At 42.0% G+C, this 15470-nt stretch overlaps 1 protein-coding gene across 1 annotated transcript; it reads right to left on the bottom strand.

The window, feature by feature from the left end:
* Positions 1–5088: 5088 nt before the first annotated feature.
* On the bottom strand, positions 5089–14491 carry LOC112224164 (homeobox protein MOX-1). The gene is made up of 3 exons (XM_024387521.2): positions 13444–14491; positions 7885–8057; positions 5089–5892 (listed from the first exon to the last, which is right to left on the bottom strand). The coding sequence occupies exons 1-3, from the start codon at positions 13931–13933 to the stop codon at positions 5770–5772; spliced, it is 786 nt and encodes a 261-aa protein (XP_024243289.1). The 5' UTR covers positions 13934–14491; the 3' UTR covers positions 5089–5769.
* Positions 14492–15470: the final 979 nt, after the last annotated feature.

The raw sequence follows: 15470 nt of genomic DNA, 5'->3' as shown, positions 1-15470 counted from the left end.
GGCAGTCAGGTCTGGAGTGAACCAAGGGCTATATTTGTTGCTAGTTCTACATTTTTAAAAATGGGGCATGCTTATTTAAGATGGTGAGGAAAGCACTTTTAAAGAATAACCAGGCATGAATGAGGTCAATATCCCTCCAGGTTCCCTCCAGATACAGGTCGATTAGAAAGGCCTGCTCGCTGAAGTGTTTTAGGAGCGTTTGACAGTGATGAGGGGTGGTCGTTTGACCGCATACCCATTACGGACGCAGGCAGTGAGGCAGTGATCGCTGAGATCCTGGTTGAAGACAGCAGAGGTGTATTTAGAGGGCAGGTTGGTCAGGATGATATCTATGAGGGTGCCCGTGTTTACGGATTTGGGGTTGTACCTGGTAGGTTCATTGATCATTTGTGTGAGATTGAGGGGATCTAGCTTATGTTGTAGGACGACCGGAGTGTTAAGCATATCCAAGCTGTGTGTAGGCTATCAGCCAACCAGACTTAATAATGATGATAATGTAGCCTAAATCAAATGTTATGCTGCTGTGTCAGTACTGCTGATATTTAAACTAGGTACCTTGCTACACACACTTGACGGGTAGTATTTCAAGCGATGCATGTTTAGATACTGGGCCCGAGCAATCTCCGTAGCCTACAACGCAGGCTGGTAAAAATACACAACCGGGCATACATGAGCTCTGTACAGGGCAGACCAACAGACTGGGTAGTGGTGGGGGGTGGCGAACTTGACGACATCATGACGACTTTGGGAGCAGTGGGTTCAGAACAACAACGGGGGGGAAAAAAGTTAAAAAGGGCATTTGGCGAGTGGGAGGGCAAAGGGGCAGGTGTTCGGGCACAGGTAGTCCCCTATCTATGCACGTGCCTGAACGCACCCATAATGTTATGTATTACTCTTTGTAATCCTTCACTCATGCTGCCAAACATACCCTTGTAAAACTGACTATCCTACCGATACTTGACTTCGGCGATTTCATTTACAAAATCGCCTCCAACACTCTACTCAGCAAATTGGATGCAATCTATCACAGTGCCATCCGTTATGTCACCAAAGCCCCATATACTACACACCACTGCGACCTGTATGCTCTCGTCGGCTGGTCCTCGCTTCATATTCGTCACCAAACCCACTGGCTCCAGGTCATCTATAAGTCTTTGCTAGGTAAAGTCCCGCCTTATCTCAGCTCACTGGTCACCATAGCAGCACCCACCTGTAGCACGCGCTCTAGCAGGTATATTTCACTGGTCACCCCCAAAGCCAATTCCTCCTTTGGCAGCCTTTCCTTCCAGTTCTCTGCTGCCAATGACTGGAACGAACTGCAAAAATCACTGAAGCTGGAGACTCATATCTCCCTCACTAGCTTTAAGCACCAGCTGTCAGAGCAGCTCACAGATCACTGCACCTGTACATAGCTCATCTGTAAATATCCCATCCAACTACCTCATCCCCCATAGTTTATTTATTTTATTTATTTTGCTCCTTTGCACCCCAGTATCTCTACTTGCACATCTATCACTCCAGTGTTTAATTTCTATATTGTAATTATTTTGCCACTATGGCCTATTTATTGCCTTACCTCCCTTATCCTACCTCATTTGCACACACTGTATATAGAACCTGTTCTCAACTGGCCTACCTGGTTAAATAAAGGTTAAATAAAAAAATGTTGTGGTATATATTATTATGAGGTGAATGACTCATATAATGGTAATGTATGTGCCATAACCACTAGATCACAAATACAGTACATTCTTTTTTGTGTATAGTAGTGGTGGGTTGCCCTAAATCTCTTTAGTTTAAATCTGCATTATGTAACTTTTTGGGCAACCTGATCAAATTCACATAGAAATGTGAATTAGGGATCTGTCATTCTTATTGAAAGAAAGAGGCAGTATATCTGTTCTCTCTGTGCTATTTCTAAGCTTCCCGTTCTTAAATTATGTTTTTGCGTCTTTTACTTTTGTTTTTGTACAGCAGTTTCAAACAGCTGAAAAACAATATTTTTGGTTATAGAAAATATATTCCACAGCAGTTTAGATGGTACAATGATTCTCTACACTATACTTGCTTATTTTGTCACATAAACTGAAATTAGGCGAACTATTCTAAATTGGCAGAGTGATTTCTGCAGAGTGCACCTTTAAATATAGAATTTAGGTCCATTCGGCAGCTTTCATAGTTAGTGTTTTCAGAAAACGTATCTTCTGTGCTTTGAAAGGCCGTTGAGAGAATGCTCCCGTTGCGTTGCGTTGCAGGATGAAGTCACCAGCTGCTCATCCAAATGTTTTCTTAACAGCGACGTTACTGAGATACCAACAGAAAAAGGTCATATCCACAAAGCAGCAAGTCTGGAGTTATTTAAAGAAGGTCCTTCTTCCACTAAAGTCTGCTTTCAAAATCAGAGCTGGACGGATATTGACGGCCCCTATCCTTCTTTTTGGAAGCCTCCCCAGCAACGTTTATTTACATGTCTGTGCCACTGTCAACTAGGATTTTGCCAGAGATGGGAAATGACGATATTCTTAGAACTCAATGTTGCATGACTTCTCCACTGCAGTTCTTTCAAAGTTCCTCGAGAGAATGCTTCTGGTAAACTAATAAAATCTAATACGATATACAAGATTTACCAGGATGAATGAAAACATTTGTACTCTTTTTTTTCACTGGTGCGATAATTCACTGTTATAATTCACTATTATTTCAATGTTTTTGGCAAACATACAGCTCCCGCAGAACACAATACCATCCAATTAAATGTCATCCATAAATGTGGCCACCCTGTACCTTTTAAAGAAACCTTACTGGAACAAGAACAACATTCCACGTTCATTGGTTTACTCAAGTGATATTAATACTATCATTACAATTGGACATAGTTCATTTTGACTACTATTACCGCTAATACAATAATAGTCCCTAATAGGGACCCAATGAGGAGGAAGTGATGAGAGGATCGGCTCAGAGCTTTCCATCCCCAGCAGATGCTGCGAAGCCTCACCGGGTCAGTGCTACAGTCACACTTGACCCCTATACCGTGGGTGTGTATGGAACCTCTCCCCCAGTTGGTGGAACAGAAAGGGCAATAACCTCCAAAGTCTTTGTTTGGGCCGGCCAGGCTGAGCATAGGCCGGCCATTGTAAGTCCCCGGACTCCTATGCTTTACCTCTTGTTTTCTTTGGGAAGCAGGAAATTGGATGACTGGCTACCTGCTACAACAACATCCTGTACTTGAGAAGCCGTCTTTTCACCCATACCCACCTATTATTTCCCCTTTCCATCATACGCAAGTGGTCAGCCAGCAGACTTCTGGTTCCTAGGGGCCCTCGCGTGGGCTTGTCTGAGTTCCACTCGGGTTGAGATCAAATTGGCCCCAGCCAGATGCTTCCGTTGAAAATAGTTTGGGGGCCAAATAGGGCTTTAGGAGCCAGATTCCACCTTGTCAGGTTAACGGTGCTTTGTGAGCTGATTGAAATGGCAGTGATGATGGTGTGCAAAGCAAATGTGATCATTCAAATGCAGGCTCCCATGTCAGTACCACGTCAGATAAATGTACTTCCATCATAGTGATCTTTTTAGGGTTTATTGCTATTAGGAAGAACACCAGACCAGACAAATTGCCAGTGTAAAAACATCCTAGAGGATTATTCTAATATATACCAGGTTTTGTGTGGGTGAAAATTAGTCTAATCAAATCCTCCTTAGACATGCTCTGGAACTTTGGTGACTACTAAGTATTTTTTTAAACCTCTCGCTTTGGGCTGGATGTGTCAATGTGTAGTTCACACATAGGAGCAGAATTATTGTTTTACCTCAATTAGTCACAAAATCCCTAGTTTGAAAGCAACTGTTTTCTTGGAAGCTGTGCTGTGCCAGCCCCCTAGCAATTCGAGTTGCAGCCAATGAGCTTCAGCCCCTCGCCATTTGAGTGACAGCTAGCAAGATGCACACACAGCAGAGTGAGAGAGTGAGAGCAATGATGTTATCTTCACATATGTGACTTGGTATAAAATGTTCGGGCACTACTTTTGGCTCGGAGAACTACTTTCAGAACTCCTAGCTAAAAAGTTTACAAATATAACCGGATAATCTCTTTAAAGGGTGACTGCACTTCCTGTTTTTTTTAGATTTGGTTATTAAGAAATGCTAGCGCCCGTGACTGAATTCAAACGTGAGTTGGTTTTGGGGTTTGGTTTGATGTGGGTATGTCTTGTGTGTGTTAGCAGGTGGGAAGAGCTAGCCATATAATTTCCATATAATTTGAATTTTTTCCAATATTTGTATATGAATTTCTACAATTTATAGTTGGTTTGAGGTTTTTATGTAATTGACATTGGGAGCTATTGACCTTTAAAAAAATTGTCCCATGTACAATGTGTCATTTACTGATGGTCCCTAATTAGCCCCATAGGGATATCAAATGTTAAACCAAATTGTCCATGGGCATTAAGATCAGGTCGTGTGCAGCTGCGCTCCAAATCAATGATTACTTGGGTGCTGCCAACTGCGGGCAGGATTGAAATAAACCCAACCCATGGAAAACTCTTACGGTACCCTTCATTCTGCGACATACAATTTTTCCTATCATCTCGCAAATCTCCATTTTGGACGAGACTGACTTTATGACCAAAATTATCCTATTTTCACTTTGTTGTAAAATTTGACACTAGAATAAATGTTTCTGACTTATATCGATGCCACATAAGCCATTTTCAAAACAAGAAGTTGCTTTTTAGGGGCAGCCGCTCTTTTCTAAGAGTGTAGTTCTATATGAGAGGGTTTTGTATTTCTCTCTCTCTCTCTTTCTCGCTGTGCCTCTCTCTGTCCATCTCTCTCAAATCAAATCAAAGTTTATTGGTTTGCGTACACAGATTTGCAGATGTTATTGCAGGTGCAGCTCTCTCTCTCACACACTCGCAGGCAAGCACACAGACAGGAAAAGAAAGAAAAGACAGTTGAGATAGAGACAGACGTCTGCAGACAGTTGTCATAGAAAATGGACTAAGTAACCTGTCAAGCCAAGGAGCTCCATGCACTGTCACTTCATAACTCACGTGGCTGGTTTGGAAGAAATGATCAAAGTATTTTTTTAAATGATTTATTAATTTTTGCAGATTTCAAATGGCAACATCCTGTGTTTTATCAATATCATTTAAATGTAAAAAAAGAAGAAAAGTACAACAAAAAAAGTGAATTCTAGGAAAAACCTGACAACACAACTTTGAATACAATCAGATTTTGGGGCACTTAAGGCTTGGCAACGCTGAAACGGTTTGAGTGTCTGCAGGTGGCTTGTAGTGAAGCGTCGAGGGCCATGATTACGATGCGAGAGCTGAGGAGATGTCCTCAAACAAAATCAAATGGCGGACCTGGCATGTCATCACTGAGCAGCAAGCGCTCACTTGGGAAGGGTGATGAACTCTGCAACTCGCTCAGATTGAGCCATTCCTTCGTTTGTTTGATCCAACACTCCACCGCAGTCAATGCTCCAGGAGTTAGATTGTAGGGAATACAGAAAATGTTACAACCCCTTTGAAGTTAGGTCTAATATTGTCCTCATTTGACAGAGAAGTTCCAAAAAATTACTTTGGACATTGGCAGACAGAGCACTACAGTATTTACAATCGGAAACACACTGGGGTTCAGACTGCGTACAAAGTCTCTAGAAATGCTTTGTTCCAGCAGCTGACTCTCCAGGGATATTATAGGATGTCTTGTGTTCTCTATGAATGTCCAGTTGGTGTTTGAGGGCCTCCTCTCCTCTCTATGTGTTCACTCTGAGCTGGGTGAGGCAGCAGAGTCTATGTCGTCTGCCTCCAGGTCGTTAGGGGAAGCAGGCTGTCCTCCTTTCACTCTCTTCCACTTCATCCTTCTGTTCTGGAACCACACCTTCACCTACAGGACATAAACAGGCAGTGTCACTACATTTTCTACCTAGTGATATATATGGACGTTTGGGATACTGAGTGAGATTGTTTCCATATGTTCATATCTTAATGTTTATTATAAATAAGCATAATCCCACAACTTTCCACACCAGTTCAGATCATCAGTCAGGTGGGTGTTTTTTTTTGGTGCTTGTGAAACGAGTGCAGTCTCAGTGTAAAAGTATGAATTTAGGTTTGGATTACAGTTAAGTCAGTATCATATCGTTTCTGTCTGATGAAGATCTTGTAACTCAATTTTTGTTTAGATTTTTTGAAAGCAGCAACTCCCCTCAATGTACTCTGTACATTTCATGACTCTAGGACCAATAAAATGTGTTCAAAATAGCTTCGGAAGTTTCATAATTGTATGTTCAATAGTGGGAAAATATGCCACTTTTTTCCCATTTCCTGAAAGGTTTCTGTTTTGTAGATAAGAGGTTGTCATCAGACAGCATCAATGTGTAGGTTGCAGTAGCTAATGGGCTCTCTGGATCATTCTACAATATCACTGACATGACTTATGACATCATTTCCTTGGACCCAGTCAGTCGCTATTCTGTGCCGACTGGACCCACATACTCAGGGGAGGGCAGTGCCTGACCTCCGCGCATCCCTCTCAGCATTCCCCACGGCAACACTGGGACAGACTAATCTCTTCCCACACTATTTTTATGAAGACTATCCCCTCATCTGATACTGTCTGCCACTTGTGACTGAAGGAACGTCAGTCTGCCAAGATGTGTAGGATGTGTCAGGGGGGTTGAGCCTGAGTTGCAATGGGACTCAGAACCCGGAGTGTAGGCCTAGTTGGCCTTGAGCACCAGAGGCCTGGGAAATTCATCTAAGAGCAGGCTATGTGCGGTCACTGAGAAACTATGGGCTCGTTAGGAGGAGTGGGGAGTGGGGACAGGGGCTGGAAATGGGGAGAGGAACAGAGGAGACTGCCAAGTCCTTACAAATGTTTGCCTTGTCTCACCAGGTTCTAAGATCTGCTGCCCAATCACAAAGGAAGGCTTCAAACATTCCCCCGCTCCGGTTGGTCACTTATTAGGATGAGTGCTATTAACGAGAAACGACCTGAGCCAGTAGTTGTAGGCTGCAGAGACTCAACTATGTTCCAGCTCTCTATATCAAGAGCATTGTTAAATATATGGTCCATTTTTTAAATAATTTGTGGTTAATAATATTATCCATATTCTCATCCAATCAACAGGCTCTTCTCTTATTTGTCAGACAATCAGCTGAAAACATCTGCTTTTTCATAGACCTCTTCTTTCTATTCCTTATGTATGCTTATAGATCACTAAATACTGTCATTGTGTAGAAGTATTCTGGTGTGGGTGTTGTGTGCTTGATTCCAGCGGTAGAAAAAGTACGCAATTGTCATACTTGAGTAAAAGTAAAGATGCCTTAATAGAAAATGACTCAAGTAAAAGTGAAAGTTGCCCAGTAAAATACAACATGAGCAAAAGTCTAAAAGTAATTGGTTTTAGTATCAAAAGTAAATGTAATTGCAAAAATATACCTAAGTATCAAAAGAAGAAGTAAAAGTATAAATAATTTACAAATCTTTAAATTAAACAAACCAGATGGCACCATTATTATTATTATTATTTTTATGTATGCATAGCCAGGGACACACTCCAACACTCAGACATAATTTACAAATGGAGCATGTGTGTTTCGTGATTCTGATAGATCAGAGACAGTGGGGATGACCAGGGATGTTCTCTTGATAAGTGCGTGAATTTGACCATTTTCCGGTCCTGCTAAGCATTCAAAATGTAATGGGTACTTTTGGGTGCCAGGGAAAATGTATGGAGTAAAAAGTACATTATTTTCTTCAGGAATGTAGTGAAGCATAAAGTATAAATAGTAAAGTAAAGTGCAGATACCACAATAAACTACTTAAGTAGTACTTTAAAGTATTTTTTTACTCAAGTTTGATGATCTTCATTACCTGTCTCTCTGTGAGGTCCAGGTTGACCGCAATCTCGTAGCGACGCAGTCTGGTCAGGTAGTTATGGTGGGTGAACTCTGCCTCCAGTTCCCGGAGCTGCTCTTTGGTGAACGCTGTACGCTCTTTTCTCGCTTTGCAGTTAGAGTCCACCTTGAAGTTGGAGTCCTGAATATCTGGAGGACATCAGAAGAGGAGAGAATTGTTATTTCATTAGCACTGCATGATTATGCTATGATATGCAGTAGTGTTGAGAAATAATTCTGTAAAATTCCATGCACGCCAGTTTGCTACACCAGGAAAAGAATCCTTCAGCAACAGGACATGTGAATTATTATGTGGATTATAATTCATGGACATTTTTGTAGGGGTTGATACATTTTCTGTTAGGGCAAATCAAGTCTGAAATTTAAAAGTGCACATTTCAAACTTTAGAAGCCTTTTTTAAACTCAAATACACGACATGTTTGCATTTCCTTCTTTGCAGGAAAGTTCTCATCAACAGATCACATTAAGATCCTACATCTATACCTGCATTTATGTGTTGAAGGAGTACCACTTAGGCCTACAATGTCTTGGCGTGCATATTGGTTTTGATCTGAATTTGGACACAAGTTGAGTGGTTTGTCTGTCTGGTATTAGGCCGTTTCGGAAAGAAGAGGTCAACCAACAAGTCTTTCGAGGCTCTAGTCGTACACTCAGAGAGCGACCGGACCAACACCCTATGTGAGACCTCCCTGACCACACTGACCTGAAGTCCCACTCACTGAGTTACACTATCTAACCACCAGTGCCGCAGTCAAGTCAACGCTACTTTGCACTGCAACAGGGGCCACCTAACCAGGAGGCAGAGGGCTTGAGTTAGAGAGGAATGCAGCGGAACATCGTTAAACCCTCTAACAAAAGAACAAAGGTGGGGATTTGTCCAGCTCAAGCGTGTGCATCTCTGGGAAGATGGGAAGACTTCCCCTCATGGGGCAGAGGAGAGGAGGCTGAGGGCCATGGCACAGTAACTCACACACAAGCTGTCAACCTCGCCAGCCTCTGGAAAATAGGAAGCCTTTTCACCCGTGTAGCAGAGCATAGGAAAGAGTCATTATGAAATCATGTGCTGTAATTACCATGGTATTCATATATGTGTGATTGTGTTTATTGATTTAGTCTCATTATAGGTTAATACAGTTTGTATGATAAATTTGTACGACAGGGAATATGAAGGCTATTGTAAAATGTACAGTATATTAGGATAGAGAATACTGTACATGAAAGACATTTAATAATACCTTGTTAAAACTATATATTAAATGGAATGATTCTAGCTAACAATTCTGCATAGGTAGCGACACTAGCTGCTGATGTAATCTCGAGAAAATGGTTATAATTTGTCAAAGTGAGAAGTTCTGCTTTGTACTTGCCAGAGCGTGGAGCCAGACTGTGAAATTAACTGCAGCGCCTGGTCCAGATGTGACTGGGCAGATCCAGACTTTCTCTCTGTGTGTGTGTGTGTGTGTTGTGTTGTGTTGTGTTGTGTGTGTGTGTGTGTGTGCGTGCACATGTGTCCGCGTCCTTCATCAGACTCACTGTGTGCGTGTGTGTGCACATGTGCCGTGTCCTTCAGTGTGTGCTCGCATGTGTGTGTTTGCATGCGTCTTTGCCTTGCTTGTGCATAGCCGTGGGAAGTAGGGGTACCCCCAACCCAAAACATCTTCCCGCAGCCAAGACTCCCATTCAGAGAGACCAACCTACCAACCTGTGGTCTATAATGCCTCATGTTGAGAACGCCGTATTATCATGAGTAAAATCCAGATTAAGGAAACTTGTTCAACGTACGCTGCTCTACTCTGGCCTGTTGAGGAGGAACTGAGTAGAGAGCAGGTTTAGCTTGCTGAACACCTGGCAGGACAGATTTAATGGGCACACACACTGGCCTTCACTAAACAGGCCCCAATAAATACCCTGCACAGCCAGAGACTGTAAACTGGAGGGGAGCAACTCCTGCACCCAGTGGGACTCTGTAACACAAACAGCATTTGGCATTTCTGGGAGATGGTGCAAAAGTAATTTGTCTTAATTAACACTGAATTAAGCCCATTGTAAACAAGTGGGTTTTCAGACGCAAACAGAAATGAAAAGGACTATTTAATTAATGACGTGATTAGTTGGTGTATTAAAGTGTGTGCCAAGGTTTATGAACGTAATAAACACGTGTACATCTCCAAGATGGTTTTCTTCACAGTAAAAATGGTGTTGAAATTTGTTTTATATCAGAGTGGTTATATGTATATTAAAGTGTTTTAGAGACCTTATTATTATTAAGTTGATAAGTTAACAATGATGTTGGTCAGGCTAGTGGATTAAAATCACCCTGCAATGTTCATATGTTTAGCAGCACTATAAACATGTTCTAAATACAATTAGCTACATACCAGTCTCATATATGTTTCAGTATTAGCATAACAAGGTTCAATAAAGTTAAATGGTTGGCTATGATAAGTATAATATTAAAAGCATTTAAGTGTCCACTATTCAAATTGCAGCACTATTGTAGTGGAGTTGGATAAATACAGACGCATTATAGCTTACCTTGCTTGATTTAGATGACACAGAGCTTGTCTAAACTAGTTCTTACACGATGGCTTATAAAATGCATTAAAACCTGTAGATAGACCTGACATTCCTTCAAAACATGTAATAATCTGCACATCAGTAGAGGTTGAACCTTTTGAAACGGTTGAAAGTATGAATGAAGGTGAATCCATCACCATGTCTTAGAGCTTGTATACAACCTGGCCTCAGAGCATTTTGTATTATTCTGTATGTAAATCCAAGACACTCCATTTATTATGATATGCTATGCATTACAATTTGCAGGATATGGTACGAACTGTAATTCGTACTATATGTTACGAATTTCCAATTTGTTGTTGCTAATGTTAACTAGGGGGTTAGGTGACTAATGCTAATGTTAGCCAGCTGGCTAACGTTAGCTAGGCTAAGGGTTAGGTTTAGGGTTAAAGTTAGGAGTGTTAGGTTAAAGGATTAAGGTTAGGGGAAGGGTTAGCTAAAAGGGTAAAGGTTAGAGTTAGCATTTGGGGAAGGGTTGTCTAACATGCTATGTACAGTAGGTGCAAAGTAGCTAAAAAGTAAAAAGTAGTTGCAATATTGCGAATTAGCTAAAATGCTAAAGTTGTCCATGATGAGATTCGAACACCCTCCTTTTGTTTTTTTGCCTTACATAACCTCATGTCTTATGTAACCATACCAAACATGACATATCATACTAATTTGAGTGTCATGGATTTACATTTACTATGTTATGTCTAGTCAATCAGACCAGGCTATTACAGTATATACTGTAGCATTGTGTCAATGCCATAGATCCCTTTCCTGCAGTCAAATTACCTAGTTGCCTCATGGGTGGAATGTTATTCATATTTTTTCAAATTTCATCATTAATCAAAATAAAAAATTAAACTGCTGAAAATCTGGTCAAACGATGTTGCTGTATTTCAGTCTTCTGTGAAGTATATAAAGTGTGATATTGGGATGCAAACTCAAAATGAAATACATTTCAACTCTATATCTGACATGGTACAGGTGTCTGCTTTTTTAAAAACCATGTGTGTGAGGTGTATACTTTTCTTTCAAAGTAGATTGAAGACTACCAAGAACCACTCTGAATGAGACTGATTTAACCCACTCCAGTAAAAGGTTAATACGGGTATTTTCCCAATACTAGGTCAAAGTATTGAATGCAGGTTTGAATGGTCATCTATGAAATACTGGGCCGACGCAGTGGTCAACCATGTTGCATGTGTTCAGTGGGAGATTCTGTTACACCTTAATGACAGGAAAATGTCAATGGATAAGAATGTAAAAGCGGGGTTGCAGGCAAGTGATTTTACCAGACGTGGTCTGGCATGTTTTCACTGGAGTGAGGTAGCACACGAAAAGGGAGGGAAAAAAATAGACATTTCTCCAATTAAGTGCCTAAGGCCTGTGTCTGCTGCGCTATGAAGGAGATCTCACATTAGACACGTTTATCGAATAACGTCTTCAAGCCCTCAGTGATTTTTCTAAAGTGAGTATTTCGTTTTTTTAGTTTTGTCCATCCTCATATAGCCAGTAGCCCACGCGAATACTGATCGAGGAGGTAGTACATTTATTTATCTTCAAACAATGTCCCCCATTCTAGAGTGGTTCGAAAGTTTGGCTTCCATAGCATGGCCGGAAGCTGAAGGGAATGCCTATAGCAGATGTGCTGACAAAAGTGAGGTTCACTTATCCTCTCTTTCAGCTAGCATGAAATTGGGAGTATATTTCAATGACATATCTATAGCTAGAAAATAAATATAAACAGTTCCCAGTGCCGTTAACTAAAATGGCCGGTCATTAAAAAGTGTGTGACTTTTAGGAATTAGCACTTCATGGATATCAGTTAGTGCACTAGAAATGTGGTTTGATTTCCTGTCACTGAATGAAATAAGATAAGAGGAATAGATTAGTGAACAATTACAACACTTTTTTTAAAGTTAGAAGACTAAACTCTTCACTGAGAATTTGAATATGTCCCTGAACTGAATCATACATACATGTGTTTTTCCCAGTGAACTCTTTCACTTGCATTTGTGTTGCATCAGAAATAGTACTCTGGCGACCGGTATAATATCCCCATGATATTTAAACATAGGTCCTTAAGTGTCTTACCCTACTAGCCAAACTTAAGAAATATCCGTTGGTTTTTGTTGTTATATCATTGTTTTACGGTAACAAGTACATCAATAATCAATGGGGAATTGTGAGGAATAAACAGTTGCCTGCCTGTTGGTGTTGATATTAAATTGAATAGTTCAAGGAGCTTCTAACACTTTTAATAGTAGTACTTATAAAGACATCTAACGATATATCTGCTAGCATGGACCGTGATACTATACATCATAAGAATATGAGATACGCCAAGCTTATTTTGCTGGCAAACATCTCATTTGATTTATACCCACAGTATCCTGAAAGCCGTCATGTCTCAATGATACAAATGATACACGGATTCAACAAAGAGTTACAGTAGACGTTGCGTTAGTCATTTCAACGTTTTAGGAGCCCTCAAACAATGAGAGGATGCAACTGGTCCGCTCGGAGTGTGTCTTGAGCACCAAGTATCGTCACCTTTTGCATACCTATCTGTTGAGGCTCTAGGTTGACTGTATTTTGGTGAGGAAACAGATACAGAGATTCTGTCCCATTGTTCAGCAATGACATGGGGCATTAGTGAATGTGATACTGTATCATGGTCCACTGGTAAAGTAGTCTGGTGAGAGTCTCCCTGCAGAATAACACATCTGTCTCATGTACTCATGAGGGAAAGGGGTTTGTCGAAATGAATGTCAACTCTGGGAGTCATGTTTTAACTTCTGTCTCTGCATGGCATTTGACTTGAATTTGCACGCTATGTAGAGGCCCGCTGAAGTGGTCACCCATGTCTTTCCCCCATGTCTTTTTCAGTCATGGTATTTACCGGCAGCACACCCCAACTGATCCCGCCACGACGTATCATTGACTCACCTATTACGTCCCTCTTCCTCTTGGAGCTCTTCTTCTCTGTGTCGGCCGATGCCATACCTTGTGGCGAGTACTCCCCCTTCAGACACCTGGGCACTGCCCCTGGCAGCCTCTCCCCACCTGTGCTGTCCATCTCCCCCCCTACGCCCCCCACAACTCCTCCACCAACCACCGCCACGGGCGTCACCCGACAGGCCTCCTGCCCCCGGCCCCGCGTCTCACAGGGGGGGAACTGCCAGTCGGCCCTCTGGAAGCCTGCATGGGGCTCTTGGTAAAGTCTGTCGTCGCGGGGGTAGGCGGTGTGGGATGCGGGCACCAGGCAGGAGGTGGAGAAGTCTGTATAGGAAAGGTACTCAGGCTTCTGGTGCAGGGAGAAAGGGGCCTGCTGGTAGGGCGACTGGAGCCCCGCTCCGGGGTGAGGGTTCCTCACGCACCCCCAGATGGGGCTGCCGGGGTGGGCGCTCCGCATGCAGCTGCTGGTTGTCTGATCCATGGCGATAAACACAATAAACACTCCCTCACACACACACACTTAGTCAACCTCACACACTTCTGGAGTGAAGTCCTTGCTGAGAGCTGAAAGTCCCTTCAGAGTGTTCTCTGGTTCTGTCAATATAGGGTAATATCCACTTCAGCTTTTTTATTTTAGAAGCACATCATCTCCCCAGCACATCCAACTCTGGAAGAAGTTACTCTCTCTCTTTGTCTGTCTGTCTTTCTGTCACTGACCGTGTCTTGTTGACTCTCCTCAGTCCAATGTGTAAGGATGGACACCTTCCTCTGGTTAAGTTGGTCTCTCTCTCTCCGTCTTGCATGTGTAACGTTGTAGAGAGCAGCAACTCACACACACTCACACACACATAACCCGACCGGCAAGTGGACAAGTGATCTGACTGGCTGTGCTGCTAGAGAAGTGTTCGGCTAACCCCTGTGTCCACACAGACACACTCACACACACACAGACACACACTCTCCTGACCGGGCTGGCTGCTTTCACAGTTCTAAGATATTCCTGACAAGTGGTCCCTCCTCCCTTTTTAAAACGCAGAGGTGGGAAAGAGTGGCAAGTTTATGGAGTGTAACGTGAGCCTGCAGAGGAGGAGCCCTGGCGGCCACATGTGGGTACCCTGCGACCAACCCCACCAACTCTGCCTCATCAACTATTAATCACAGGGGAAATGTTATATGCACATCTAATGGGCTTTCCAGACGCGCCGCACTTTTAAAGGGACATTGTCTGTAAAATATAAACGCGAACACCCACATGGGAGTAAGGGTCCAGCAGGCGGATTATTCTACTCCTTAGCGGTTTTTTGACACACAATTTAGCCCGACACTCTTTGGAGGAAAGTTGACCTCCACCCCCTTCACTCTACACCCCTGATCCCAGTCTGTCTTCTCCAATCTACATTTTTGTCTCTCCGCATAAGCAAGTCCTTCTGTATATGTGTTTAGTCTTGAGCTATTCAGCCTAATCGGCCTGGCAGGATTCCACTTAGCTTTTGTGTGATAAGTCGGTTGGATTTGGTAGCTAACGACTCTCACACCTCTTGAGTACACTTTACTGTAGGTGAGATGGAATACAGGATTTCAGAGTTTTAGATTTGAAATGGTCCGTTATTGTTAATTCATAGTTCATTGTGCTATGTATTATCTTGGAAAATGTTTATTTTTGACAACTTTTTTTCAATATATCTGATTGATTGTGGTTTTACTGTGCAATATTTTACCTTTTTTGTTTTGAACAGTGACATGCACTGAACTGTGAGACTTGTGTCAGCTGGTTTTATTTGCGTAATATTTTCTGAGGGGTGAAAGATAATGAATCACCAAAAATATATGTCTGTTTACAAGACAGTCAAATGAAATATCCGTAAAACCAGATCTATATACCACTCAAAGCCCTTGGTTATGGTATTGTACAATAATGTTCTGAGTTATCATTGTATTTAAAATACATTTCTACGTTGTTGTTCTGTTTTTTTTTTTTTTTTACCTCAAACTACCATATTGCAGATACAATTTCACTT

Source organism: Oncorhynchus tshawytscha, linkage group LG25, assembly GCF_018296145.1.
Source record: "Oncorhynchus tshawytscha isolate Ot180627B linkage group LG25, Otsh_v2.0, whole genome shotgun sequence".
NCBI classification, from domain to species: domain Eukaryota; kingdom Metazoa; phylum Chordata; class Actinopteri; order Salmoniformes; family Salmonidae; genus Oncorhynchus; species Oncorhynchus tshawytscha.
The sequence above is the reverse complement of the archived record's forward strand: the minus strand, read 5'-3'. Positions and strand labels throughout refer to the sequence as shown.

Excerpts from the sequence above, each read along its gene's own strand:
- LOC112224164 (XM_024387521.2), bottom strand. The coding sequence starts at position 13,933 with ATGGATCAGACAACCAGCAGCTGCATGCGGAGCGCCCACCCCGGCAGC. Across the intron at positions 8,058-13,443 it reads GAGGAAGAGGGACGTAATAG|ATATTCAGGACTCCAACTTC; the intron begins GTGAGTCAATGA and ends GATGTCCTCCAG. Across the intron at positions 5,893-7,884 it reads TGGACCTCACAGAGAGACAG|GTGAAGGTGTGGTTCCAGAA; the intron begins GTAATGAAGATC and ends TATGTCCTGTAG.